The sequence below is a fragment of the Amblyraja radiata genome, chromosome 20 (genome assembly GCF_010909765.2).
Source record: "Amblyraja radiata isolate CabotCenter1 chromosome 20, sAmbRad1.1.pri, whole genome shotgun sequence".
NCBI classification, from domain to species: Eukaryota; Metazoa; Chordata; class Chondrichthyes; order Rajiformes; family Rajidae; genus Amblyraja; species Amblyraja radiata.
The window spans coordinates 4,250,894-4,265,559 of NC_045975.1; the positions used below are offsets into that span (position 1 = coordinate 4,250,894).

The window sequence follows — 14,666 nt, forward strand, 5'->3', positions numbered from 1 at the left end:
ATTCCTCCTCATCTCCTTCCGAAAGGAAGGTCCTTTAATTCTGAGGCTGTGATCTCTAGTTCTAGACTCTCCCACGAATGGAAACATCCTCTCCACATCCACTCTATCCAGGCCTTTCACTATTCAGTAAGTTATAATGAGCTCCCCCCCTACCTCATAATTCTAAACTCCAGCGAGTGCAGGCCCAGTGCCGTCAAACGCTCGCCGTATGTTTCATTTGCGGTAAAATCCGTTTAGACGACAATAAACATACGACCCTCACTGGGACCTCTTTGTCGTCACCTCAAAACATTCAATTGCAAAAGTCAAACATGACCTTTCCTTCACAAATCCGCGCTAACCGCTCTCCATGAACCTGTGACTCTCTAAATGATTTGACGCAATTAACAGGCCTTTTTCCAGTAATGTGCGCGCCACCGCTCAGCCTCTGTGCCCCGCAGCCAGACTTGGAACCCCCACAACCCGACAACGGGGGTGGGAGGTAAACACTAACTCGCCGACTGGTGCCGTTCTATTGCCATTAGTATTATATGACTGGTTGAGTGCACAAGACATACAATGTGTAGTTCCCTCCTCCACACTCTCACCAACACCGTGTAAACAAGCAAGAGCGACACGGTGGCACAGCGGTAGAGTTGCTACCTCACAGCGCCGGAGATCCGGGTTCGTTCCCAACTATGGGTGCTGCCCGTACGGAGTTTGCACGTTCTCCCCGTGACCTGCGTGGGTTTTCTCCGAGATCTTTGGCTTCCACCCACACTCCAAAGACGTGCGGGTTTGTAGGTTAATTGGTTTGGTAAAAATATATATTTTTTTTTAATTGTCCCCAGTATGTGTAGGGTAGTGTTGATGTGCGGGGATCGCTGGTCGGTGTGGACTCGGTGGGGTGAAGGGCCTGTTTCCGTGCAGTGTCTCTAAACCAAACTAAATTAGTTTAGCTTAGAGATACAGCTTGAAAACAGGCCCTTCGGCCCGCCGAGTCCGCACCGACCAGCGATCCCCGTACACGAGCACTATCTTACACACACTAGGGACAATTTATAATTTTACTAAAGCCAACTAACCTGCAATACTGTACGTCTTTGGAGTGTGGAAAGCAACCAGATATCCCAGAGAGAACTCATGCAGGCGATGGGAACAATATACAAACTCTGTACAGACTGCATCCGTAGTCAGCTGGAGGATAAAGGGAATAGTTGAATGCAAGATAAAGTCCGATTAAAGATAGTCCAGCAGCATAATCAAGGACCAGTCGCACCCCGGCCACTCCCTCTTCTCCCCTCTCCCATCGGGCAAATGTTATAGAAGTGTGAAAACACACATCTCCAGATTCAGGGACAGTTTCTACCCAGCTGTTATCAGGCAACTGAATCATCCCATCACAACTAGAGAGCGGTCCTGAACTACTATCTACCTCATTGGAGCCCCTTGGACTATCTTTGATCGGACTTTGGTGTGGGCCTTTGCTGATGATGCCTGCCTTTTAGAGTATAGTTTAGAGAGGCAGCGTGGAAACTGGTGCTTCGGCCCAACGTGTGCGTGCCGACCAGCGATCACCCCGTACACTAGTTCTATCCAACACACACGAGGGGCAATTTACCCAAGCCGATAAATCGACAATCCCGCACGTCTTTGGAGTGTGGGAGGAAACCGGAGCACCCGGAGAAAACCCACGCGGGTCACGGGGAGAACGTGCAAACTCCGCACAGACAAGCACCCGTGGTCGGGATCGAACCGGGGTTCTCTGGCGCTGTGAGACGGCAGCTCTACCGCTGTTTGTGTGCTGTGTCTCTCGATGCCTCGCTGACCCTGGCTGTCATTGAGTGTGTGAGCTGGGAGCAGTCCGTGTCCCCAAACGTGACAGCAATGAATGTCCAGACTAAAATAACACGGCTAAGGACCTTGGAGTTAAACAATGGCATTGTTTGACACTAATTGATTATTCACACCACCATGTGGAATAGTTCCACCCCGTTAGTTTCCATAGAAAAGGTCAAGCCATCCACTCCTTCAAATCTTTCTTACACTAAATGTTGTGCCCTTTTTATATGTGCACTGTGGCTGCTCGATGTAATCGAGTCATAGAAACACAGAAACATAGAAAATAGGTCCAGGAGGCCATTTGGCCCTTCGAGCCAGCACCTCCATACATTGTGATCATGGCTGATCGTCCCCAATCAATAACCCGTGCCTGCCTTCTCCCCATATCCCTTGATTCCACCAGCCCCTAGAGCTCTATCTAACTCTCTCTTAAATCCATCCAGTGATTTGGCCTCCACTGCCCTCAATCATAGAGTCCCACAATGTGGAAACAGGCCCTTCGGCCCAACTTTCCCGTGCTGGCCAACATGCCCCAACCACACTAGTCCCACCTGCCTGCGTTTGGTCCATATCCCTCCAAACCTGTCCTATCCATGAACCCGTCTAACTGTTAATTAAACAGTTAATTAATTAATTAGTTAAACATAATTAAGTCGTCTTTGATTAGACCTGGGTCCAAGTTGACACGCGAACACAGGAAGGTTAGATTTTGAATTGTTATTTCCCCATAATAAGTCATACATGCCGAGCAGACTCATTTGTTACAAGCTGACAAATAGAGATGAGTATTAAGTCGAGGCCATGTTAATAAATGAAAATAAATCATGAGAACACAATATTTTCTAACTCAGTATGTCATCTCATTTAATATCTACTTGTGGACAGAACTATATCCCACAGTAACATAGACACAAAGTGCTGGAGTAACTCAGCGGGTCAGGCAGCATCTCTGGAGAAAAAGGATGGGCGATGTTTCAGGTTGGGACCCTTCTTCAGAATCCAGTCATTGGAAGAGTTCCGACCTTAGACATCACCTCTCCATGTTCTCCAGAGATGCTGCCCGCTGAGTTTCTCCAGCACTTTGTTTAATTTAGAGATACAGCACGGAAACAGGCCAGCGACCAGCGATCCCCGCACACTAGCACTATCCTACACACACTGACTAGGGACAATGTTTACATTTACACCAAGCCAAATGAACCTATAACCCTGTATGTCTTTGGAGTGTGGGTGGAAACTGAAGATCTCGGAGAAAGGTCATGGGGGGGGGGAGAACGTGCAAACTCTGTACAGACAGCGCCCGTAGTCGGGATTGAACCCGGGTCTCTGGCGCTGTGAGGCAGCAACTCTACCGCTGCGCCACCGTGCCACCCGGTGTCTCTTTATGAAATAAACCGGCAGCTGCAGTTCCTTGTTTCTACATTATTTCACTCTGTTGTTTGCCACCATTTCACGGCACGTTCAGCTGCCAAAAGCTAGAAATCTCTCATGTTTTTTTTGACCACCATCTTTTAAAACGTAACATCCGTTGGTGGAAAATCTCCCGGGTGGGAGACACAGCGCGGAAACAGGCCCTTCAGCCCACCATGGCCGCGCCAACCAGCGATCCCCGCACGCTAACACTATCCTGCACACACTTGGGACAATTTGCAATGTTACCAATTAACCGACAAACCTGCACGTCTTTGGAATGTGGGAGGAAACTGGAGCACCCGGAGAAACATAGAAACATAGAAAATAGGTGCAGGAGGAGGCCATTCGGCCCTTCGAGCCTGCACCGCCATTCAATATGATCATGGCTGATCATCCAACTCAGTATCCTGTACCTGCCTTCTCTCCATACCCCCTGATCCCTTTAGCCACAAGGGCCACATCTAACTCCCTCTTAAATATAGCCAATGAACTGGCCTCAACTACCTTCTGTGGCAGAGAATTCCAGAGATTCACCACTCTCTGAGTAAAAAATGTTTTTCTCATCTCAGTCCTAAAAGAATTCCCCCTTATCCTTAAACTGTGACCCCTTGTTCCGGACTTCCCCAACATCGGGAACAATCTTCCTGCATCTAGCCTGTACAACCCCTTAAGAATTTTGTAAGTTTCTATAAGATCCCCCCTCATTCTTCTAAATTCTAGCGAGTACAAGCCGAGTCTATCCAGTCTTTCTTCATATGAAAGTCCTGACATCCCAGAAATCCCACGCAGGTCACGGGGAAAACGTATGTGCAGACAGCACCCGTAGTCAGGATGGAACCCGGGTCTCTGGCGGCATCTACCCGCTGCGCCACCGTGCCGCCCCCTGAAGGGCAGGTTTCAATTCTGAGCACCATACCTGCCATGAATCTGTGGAATCCTTTACCACAGAAAGCTGTGGAGGCCATCAATGGATATTTTTGATTTATACGGATGTCAAGGGTTATGGGGAGAAGGGCTGGAGAATGGGGGTTAGGAGGGAGAGATTGATCGGCCATGATTGAATGGCGGAGTAGACTTGATGGGCTGAATGGCCTAATTCTGCTCCTATCACTTATGACCTTGTGACCTTGTATTACTTTGGCAAATAGCAACGCAGTTCAGATGGCAGTGTAAGTAAATATTCACAGAGTTTTAGAAGATGTCGTTTAGCTGGGGGCTAATGGAGATGGTGAATATGCGTTGTATGTCTAATCCATCTTCTACCCTTTAACTAGAGAGACCATGATAGATGCAAGGGCCGGCTGTAATGGACTTGCAGAGCTGTCAGCTGTATAGTGCGATTAGTCGAATAACTGGGTCATTTCTGCTCAAAAGACTTAACGATGGTTTGAAATAAACATGCTGTGATCTCTGAGGTCAGAAGAAGGGTTTCGACCCGAAACGTTGCCTATTTCCTTCGCTCCACAGATGCTGCCTCACCCGCTGAATTTCTCCAGCATTTTTGTCTACCTGCTGTGCTCTCAATGGTGGTTCATGAGAAGGCGATTCGTAACAAATTGATGACTTTAGACTTTAGAGTTACACCGTGCCAACAGGACATTCGACCCACCGAGCCCGTGCTGACCAGTGATTACCCCTTCCACTAGCACTATCCTACACACACACACGAGGGACAATTTACATTCTCCAGCCTTCTCTCCACAATCCTCGACACCTGTGGCAAAGGATTCCACAGATTCACCACCCGCTGACTAAAGAAATTATTATTATTTTTATTAAAGCTTTATTTCAGACACAGGTCCATATAACACATCATACAGTATAAGGAGATACAAAAATACATTAAAAAATGCATATTAGCCTATAAGATATACAAGCTATTGCACCAATGCCGTCTTAGCCTAGAAGTGAAACTATAGCAGTTTTTCAGAGGGCTGACTAGGGCTTCAATTATGTGGTTCTCTGACTTGTCCAGGCGACACATAAAACTAAACATCAGCTGTCTTAAGAGTGCATCGCAGGTTGGCACTCTAGTGGACACAAACAATTGACTGGCACTATGCCACCTAGGGATACGAAGTTGCAACCTCATTGCATCATTGTATGCTACCTTGAGCCTCTGCATACTCTTTTTTTTATAATTAGACCACAATTGAGCAGTATATAACGGTGTGATGTAGGTTCTGAACAGGGAACACTTCACAGAGTCAGAGCACATAGAAAACTTCCTTATAAGCATGTTAGCTTGAAGATAAATTTTACAGCGCTGTCGGTAGAGGTCTTTGTCATCCGTCCAGTCATCGGATATGACATGACCTAGGTATTTAATTTCCTCACACACAGCAAGAGGACTGTCTGACAAATAAAAGGTTGGAAAAGTTGATTTCCTGTCCTCAGCGCTTCTAACTATCATTAAGCGGCTTTTCTTAGCGTTATACTTTATGTCATAATCAAGGCCATACTGAGAGCACACCTTCAGCATCTGCTGCAGCCCAGCACTAAATGGACAGAGCAGGACCAGGTCGTCTGCATACATAAGATGATTAACAACAGTGTTGCCCACAAGACAGCCAGTTTTTAACCTATTTAACTGATTTGACAATTCATCCATATAAACATTAAATAAAATAGGAGACAAAATTCCTCCTTGCCGCACTCCGTTACTAACACAGAATGGAGCAGATACAACATTCCTCCTCAACTCCTTCCCAATATTGCCGATGTTGGGGGAGTCCAGAACCGGGGGCCACAGTTTAAGAATAAGGGGTAAGGCATTTAGAATGGAGATGAGGAAACACTTTTTCACACAGAGAGTGGTGAGTCTTTTCAATGAACAGTGGCCTTAGCAGCACTTCTGGCCTGACCAGCAATTCCCATACCCCGATGACGAAAAAAAACAATAATTAATCCCCACAGATGATGCGCATCCCAGGACACAGTTAAGGGCCTGCCCCACTTGGACGATCTAATCCACAAGTTTAGAAGACCCTAGACGAGTTGAAAAAAATGTCAAAGGTCGCGTTGACTCGCCGAAGTAAAAGACTTCCTACGACTATGTCTACGACCTCCTACGACTATGTCTACGACCTCCTATGACCCCACTCAACCTCAGCCTTCCACACCTAATACCAACCACGACTAGCTACGAGTGGGAAATGATCACATGATAAAATGGTCATGATTGCTTTTATTTTCTCAGGCCAGTTACCGACCTACGACCTACCATCTACGACCTACTACGACCTACCTACGAGTAAAAAGTATCAATTTTTTCCATGCCGACTTTTTTTTCCTCGTGGACATTTTTTTATCGGGCTGGAGAAAACGCCGCGACCTACGAGTACGCGGAGACCACTCATGAGCACGAGGAAGAGTGACGAAGACCTCCTACGACCTCGTGGCAACCATGCTGCGAGTACGAGTCAAGGGCAAACTCGGCAGAGGTCGCCAATTAGGTCGTGAAAGTGGGACAGGGGCTTTACTTCAGAAAACAGCAGACTGATTGACTGCATTATTTAAATACCCAATTACCCAAATTGGTTTCACATCACAAGGGCTGAGAAGCTACACTTGACGTACAAATTCATATATTTTCTTTGTAGTAAATCTCACTCAGGAAACTTGTTTTATTTTTTAATTAGACACGCGGTGCTTCACAGAACTGGGCTCAGTGAACAAGACTGAGCGGAGACCTCCCGGTGTATAATGCCATGAGCTTTGAACTTACATTAACACGCTGGTGAAATGGAGTCAAGGTTCAAGCAACACAATGCACATGCTCATTCCAGGCTAATTAAATTAGCAAACTCCGTTCCAATTCTCAAAAATTCTAACCGTGGACATTGTTGGAATAAATGTATTTTATGAAAATATCCTTGTGGAATGTTGCAAACTGGAGTATGTTTTCTGGTGAACATCTTCACCTGAATCTCTCCGAGCTAATCGCAGTTTATTTTAACACAGGTATTAACACTCATTTCACCATTGCCATTGGGAAGAAGGTACAGGAGTCTGGAAACTGTAATGTCCAGGTTCAGGAACAGCTCCTTCCCCACTGCCATCAGTCTATTAAGCACTGCAACCGCCAAATAAGCTCTGAACTACAGGTACATAGATTTGGGGGCATTGTTTTTTGTGCTATTAGATAATAGGTGCAGGAGTAGGCAATTCAGCCCTTCGAGCCATTCAATGCGATCATGGCTGATCATCCACAATGGACAATAGGTGCAGGAGTAGGCCATTCTGCCCTTCAAGTCAGCACCGCCATTCAATATGGTCATGGCTGATCATCAAAAATCAGTACCCCGTTCCAGCTTTCTCCCCCATATCCCTTGATTCCTTTAGCCCCAAAGAGCAAAATCTAACTCTCTCTTGAAAACATCCAGTGAATCGGCCTCCACTCCATCCTGTGGCAGAGAATTCCACAAATCTGCATTTATTTCCAGCATCCGCAGTTTTATTTAGAGATACAGTGCGGAAACAGGCCCTTCAGCGCACCGAGTCCACGCCGACCAGCGATCCCTACACACTAACACTGTCCTACACACACTGGGGACAATTTACACTTACACCAAGCCTTGGGCAAGACACTTCACCCACCTTTGCCTGTGTGTGTGGATGTAATTATGTGAAGCACTTTGGGGTCAATGCAAGTTGACTAAAAATGTGCTATATAAATAAAGAAAGAAAGAAAGAATTAACACAATCTTTGGAGTGTGGGAGGAAACTGAAGATCTATGAGAAGATCCACGCGAGTCACAGGGAGAAGGTGCCAACTCCGTACAGACATCTCCCGTAGTCGGGATCGAACTCGGGTCTTAAGGCAGCAGCTCTACCGCTGTGCCAGCGGGCCTGGGGTTTGTTTGGGGTGCAGGAAATCCGAGTCCTTGGAGAAATACATATCGCAGATGCTGGAAATACAAAAACAAGGGCAGGAAATTGCTCGGTGTGAGTGAGAAACATCACCATGAGCCCCCTGTCCTGAAACTCTTCGCTGCATGTAATGTTAAACCTGTCGTATTGTAGTGTCAGTGAATTGTATTCTGTAAAATTCATTCTGCCGATCGTCACGGCAACAGGGACAAGTAATTAAAGTATTCACACTGTATTATAAAGATGCAATAACACTGTCACTTCCCCTGCTGTTCCCAGCCACCGCACACACTATATAATAATGTTTAGTTTAGTTTAGAGATACAGCGCGGAGAGAGGCCCTTCGGCCCACTGGGTCCGTGCCGACCAGCGATCCCCGCACACTAACACCATCCGACACACACAACGGACAATTTTTACATTTACACCAAGCCAATTAACCTACAAACCTGTTCGTCTTTGGAGTGTGGGAAGAAACCGAAGATCTCGGAGAAAACCCACGTGGGTCACGGGAAGCACGTAAAACTCCATACAGACAGCACCCGTAGTCGGGATCGAACCTGGGTCTCCGGCGCTGCATTCACGGTAAGGCAGCAACTCTACCGCTGCGCCACCGTTCAAACTTCCCCAGCAAGACTAAAGTCACAAGTTATAGCAGCAGAATTAGACCATTCGGCCCATCGAGTCTTGGGCTCCACAGCCCTCTGTGGCAATGTGCTCCACAGATTAACTACCCTCTGACTAAAAAAGTTCCTCCTCACCTCCTTTCTAAAAGAGCGCCCTTTAATTCCGAGGCTGTGACCTCTGGTCCTGGACTCTCCCACCAGTGGAAACATCCTCTCCACATTCACTCTATCTGTGCCTTTCATTATTTAAGTTTCAATGAGGTCCCCGCACAACCTACTAAACTCCAGCGATTACAGGCCCAGTGATGTCAAGCGCTCAACATATGCTACGGCAGCCTCTCGCACAACCAAGTTTCACAACACAAACAGCTGAAGAACTCCCGAGCAATCTGAAAACGCTCTGTTTGTTTATTTTTAACCAAAAATAACTTTAATCAATTATTTCCAAAATTAATATGTACAATACAAAGCAATGCAAACAAACCCACCAGCATAATACAAAGTAAAACAAATGTTCTGAAATACTGAATGAACTATTACACAATGATATCACCATCCATACAGAGGGGATACATCTCATCCCCCCCGCGCGGTGCCCAGCGGTCCCGGAAATCCTCCAGGGCACCCGTGGACAGCGCGCAGTCCCTCTCTAAAACCACCCGGGCGTGGACCAAACCCCAGAAAAGGGGCGGGCAGACGGGCAGGCAGGCAGCCGGCTCGGGCAAAGCCCTCTTCCACCCGGCACCGTGGCTCTGAATCGCTCGGCTGTCATGCCCACAATCACAGGCCAGAGAACGGTCAAAGGTCAAAATCACCAAAGAGAAAAATAAAACCATCTCCTTACCTTCGCAGTTGGCCGAGTCACCCTGTGTGGGGACATAGCCTTCCTTGCACATGCACACGGCTCTGCTGTTCACATTCCAGCACTCAGAGTTCTCACCACACTGATGTCCTTCTGCACAGAAATCGTGGCCTGCAACAAATAAGCCCAGGGTGAGGCCACAAGAGTAGAGGCAAAACACCTTGTCCATTTACACCAATGAACAAGGTATAGTGAAAAGCTAAGGTAGACAAAAATGCTGGAGAAACTCAGCGGGTGCAGCAGCATCCATGGAGCGAAGGAAATAGGCAACGTTTCGGGCCGAAATCCTTCTTCAGAAAAGCCTTTGTTTGTGTGCGATCCAGTTAAATCAGAACATACTATACATGATTACAAGCAAGCTGGACACAAGTAGAACATGTGCAAAGAGCAAAATAACAGTGTGCAGAATATAATTATATATATATTTGTGCAGTGGGACAGGCCCTTAAGGAAGGCAAATGCAATATTAGTATTTATATCGAAAGGAAATATTAAAAAAGGAGCGTGATGCTTAAAAAAGGGTTTAGAAGGCACTGGTCAGACCGCATTGGTAGCAACGTGAGAACAGTTCTGGGCTCCATATCGGAGCAGTTTTTATGGCAGAGATTGACAGCTACTTGATTGGTAAGGGTTGTCAGGGGTTATGGGGAGAAGGCACAAGAATGGGGTTGAGAGGGAGAGATAGATCAGCCACAATTGAATGACAGAGTAGACTTGATGGGCCGAGCTGAGATCCCCCCCCCCCCCCACGATGCAGGAGCTTGATCACCCCAACACGAGGCCCAAACGCCGCTGGCCACGGGAACCAAGATCGTCCCGTCAATGGAATGCTCAAGGCCTCCAACCGCGAGAAGGGAAGAGATTGAAGGGAAGAGACAAAGACGGGAAGAGATTGAAGGGAAGAAACAAAGACGGGAAGAGATGGAACTTTTTGTTTCACCTTCCATCACAGTGAGGAATGTGGAGGAGTCACGGTGGTGGATGTTTATGTTAAAATGGGTTATGTGTGTCCTGTTGCTTTTTATTGGTATGATGACTGTACGGCAAATCAAATTCCTCGTATGTTGCAAACTGTAGGTTCGAACATTGAGACCACATCCGAGGTTATGGGCGGACTGTTCAATAGTTTGATAACAGCTTGGAAGAAACTGTTCCATTCTTTCAGGCTCCTTCCCAATGGGAAAAGTGGAAGAGGGAATAGCCCTTCGATTTTGCAAGGCCATGTGAAGTGTAGATGGAGTTGATGGTGGGCAGCCTGGTCTTTGTGCTCCGAATCAAGGAAGGCTTTATGTACAATAGTAACAAGGGCATTACAATAATGACCTCTAACATGGGCAGGACCTATACAGTGAATGGTGGGCCTCTGTTGAATTCTCCGTGGATTGTCACCTTGTCGTGGTGGAGAAGCTTGTGTGGTCCTGAGATCCTGAGAGCGATGCCGTCTGGAGCTATGCTCCTGGTAGGGCCACCCATGGCGGTAAGGTCGAGGGGGAGGTCTCTGACAAAGAGCGATCCAACCAAGACCTCAACGGTGGAACAGGCGGAGGACGATGGCTGACCTTAGTGGAGCGTCACAACGGCTGGGAAGGCGGATGAAGGCTGCAGCAGAAAAGGGTCTCCATGCCACTGGGTCCTGACCCAGATCTGTCAAGAACTGTGGGGCGGCTGTCTGTGCACCAGTATCCCCACGTTAAACAACGTCACGCACAGGCGTCCTCCATGAGAGGATAGTCATACCCGTTTCGAGTGACCGCCGATGTAGCATTGTAGAGTAGAGGGATCTAGGAGTACAGCTGCATGGTTCCTTGAAGGTTGAGTCGCCTGGTGATCAAAGGTGGTCAAAAAGGCTTTTGGCACATTGGCCGGCAGGTCAAGCAGCATCTGTGGAGCGAGTGGGCAGGCAATGTTTTTTTGCACACATTGGTGAAAGGGAGATGGGTGCATGGAACAAGCTGCCAGAGGATAGATGCTCAGAGTATCTTGCCCAGAGTAGGTGAATCGAGGATTAGAGGAGGTAGACAAAAATGCTGGAGAAACTCAGCGGGTGAGGCAGCATCTATGGAGCGAAGGAAATAGGCAACGTTTCGGGTCGAAACCCTTCTTCAGACTTTCTTCTTCCCCCCCCACCCTCACATCAGTCTAAAGAAGGGTTTCGACCCGAAACATCGCCTATTTCCTTCGCTCCATAGATGCTGCCTCATCCGCTGAGTTTCTCCAGCATTTTTGTCTACCTTCGATTTTCCAGCATCTGCAGTTCCTTCTCAAAGGAGGATTAGAGGACATGGGTGTAAGATGAAGGGGAAAAGATTTTAGAGGAATCTGAGGGGTAGCTTTTTCACACAAAGGGTGGCGGGTGTATGGAACGAGCTGCCGGAGGAGGTAGTTGAGGCTGGGACTATCCCAACATTTAAGAAACAGTTAGACAGGTACATGGATAGGACAGGTTTGGAGGGATATGGACAAAGCGCAGGCAGGTGAGACTAGTGTAGATGGGACATGTTGGCCGGTGTGGGCACGTTGGGACGAAGGACCTGTTTCCACGCTGTATCACTCTATGATTCTATATGTATGTGGTTAACAACGCATTTATCAAAGAGCTGGTATTTGCAACTGACAACTTCAATAAACAGGTTTGTCTACTTAAATCAAGATTCAGGATAACATAACGAAAATGAGAATTGGAGAATCAGATGCAGCAAACAGCACATCCTGTTCTGAAAATTGCAATTTTACAGTCGGCAGTTCAAGTAATTGAGGAGCGGTGCGTTCAGTAATTCAATGCTCATTTTTAGAAAAATTAAATCGCTTTTTGAATCCTGTCAATGGATTTCACAAAAACTCTTAAAGTTATATTCTTTCACCCATAGAGTCATCGAGTGGTACAGCACGGGAACAGGCCCTTCGGCCCATCTTGCCCACACCGGCCAACATGACCCAGCTACACTCATTTTTCCTGATTGACATATTGTGTATCTGGCCACCTCAATGAAACTATGATTAGCGATTTCTTCGCTGAAGTTGTCTGGATATTCAGCTAGGTATCCTACGTTACAAGTTACAAGTTACGTTACGCACGCGGAAACAGGCCCTTCGGCCCACCGAGCCTGTACCGACCAGCGATCCCCGCACACTAACACTATCCTACACGCACTGGGGACAGTTTACACATACACTGAGCCAACTAAGATACAAACCTGCACGTCTTGGGAGGGCGGGAGGATATCGGAGCTCCCGGAGAAAACCCACGCAGGTCACGGGGAGAACGTACAAACTCCGTACAGACAGCACCCGAGGTCAGAATCGAACCCGGGTCTCTGGCGCTGTGAGGCAGCAACTCTACCGCTGTGCCACCGTGCCTGACGCGTGTGCGTGTGCGTAATACTGAACGTTTTTACATATATCACAGTGAACGCTTTTCTTTTGTAAAACAGCACCTGCAGTGCCTTTTATCTCATCGACTTATATAAATGACAAGCACAACAAAACATCTTCATCTTAAACCTTCCAACGCATTTGATTTAACCCTCTTCCTGCTAATTGCTTTTATACACGCAGCCAGATGCTTAATTTATTACATCTGTGCAAAATGAAATCTCTGGAGAAATTAAACCCTATATTTTGTAAAAACTCTCATTCCTGACAATCCCCGATGAGACTAATTATTCCCAGTGGCACCTGATGGTGTGTGTTGTGAACATAGAGAACGGAATTCTTTTGATTCGTAATTGTTATTACTAATGCGGAAACTACAGGAATCTAATTACCACTGGACAAGTATTTTCCTGCTGCTAATGTACTAAAGTCAGTAGAATAATCTTTCTTCAATCCAATGAGAAGACAGTGACGGGAGCAATGACAGGAGAGAGATTAACTCGTTTAACTGAGTTTCATAAGGTCATAAGTGATAGGAGCAGAATTAGGCCATTCGGCCCACCATGTCTATAGACAATAGATGCACACAATACTCCGGGTGTGGTCTCACCAGGGCCCTGTACAACTGCAGAAGGACCTCTTTGCTCCTATACTCAACTCCTCTTGTTATAAAGGCCAACATTGCATCTGCTTTCTTCAATGCCTGCTGTACCTGCATGCTTACTTTCAGTGACTGATGAACAAGGACACTCGGATCCCGTTGTACTTACCCCTTTCCCAACTTGACACAATTTAGATAATAATCTGCTCAAAAGGGAACTGCAGATGCTGGAATATCGAAGGTACACAAAATTGCTGGGGAAACTCAGCGGGTGCAGCAGCATCTATGGAGCGAAGGAAATAGGCGACGTTTCGGGCCGAAACCCTTCTTCAGAAGATCGGAAGAAGGGTTTCGGCCCGAAACGTCGCCTATTTCCTTCGCTCCATAGATGCTGCTGCACCCGCTGAGTTTCCCCAGCAATTTTGTGTACCTTAGATAATAATCTGCCTTCCTGTTTTTGCTACCAAAGTGGATAACCTCACATTTATCCACATTAAACTTCATCTGCCATGCATCTGCCCACTCCCCCAACCTGTCCAAGTCACCCTGCATTCTCATAGCATCCTCCTCACAGTTCACACTGCCACCCAGCTTTGTGTCATCTGCAAATTTGCTAATGTTACTTTGAATCCCTTCATCCAAATCATTGATGTATATTGTAAATAACTGCGGTCCCAGCACCGAGCCTTGCGGTACCCCACTAGTCACTGCCTGCCATTCTGAAAGGGACCCGTTAATCCCTACTCTTTGTTTCCTGTCTGCCAACCAATTTTCTATCCATGTCAGCACTCTACCCCCAATACCATGTGCCCTAATAATCTACTCCGCCATTCAATCATGGCTGATCTATCTCTCCCTCCTGACTCCATCACTCCTGCCTTCTACCCATAACCTCTGACACCCGTACTAAACAAGAATTAGGTTTGTTCATATTACAAACTCGTTTCGTCCGCTCTGCAGTCAGGAAGACACCACCTAAATCAAACAAAATAGCTGAAAAAATATAGTTGGTTATCAATTCAGTGGCGCAGCGGTAGAGTTGCTGCCTCATGGCGCCAGAGACCCGGGTTAGATCCGGACTCCGGGTGCTGTCAGTACG

General features: G+C 47.0%; 1 protein-coding gene across 1 annotated transcript in view; it reads right to left on the reverse strand.

Annotated features, from left to right (window-relative positions):
• Nucleotides 1-9,268: 9,268 nt before the first annotated feature.
• Nucleotides 9,269-14,666, reverse strand: part of LOC116984381 (protein kinase C-binding protein NELL1-like) — a 170,965-nt gene continuing 165,567 nt past the window's right edge. Inside the window, exon 12 of the mRNA XM_033038539.1 lies at nt 9,269-9,705. Coding sequence (XP_032894430.1) covers nt 9,269-9,705 — 437 coding nt within the window. The remainder of the gene's footprint in view (nt 9,706-14,666) is intronic.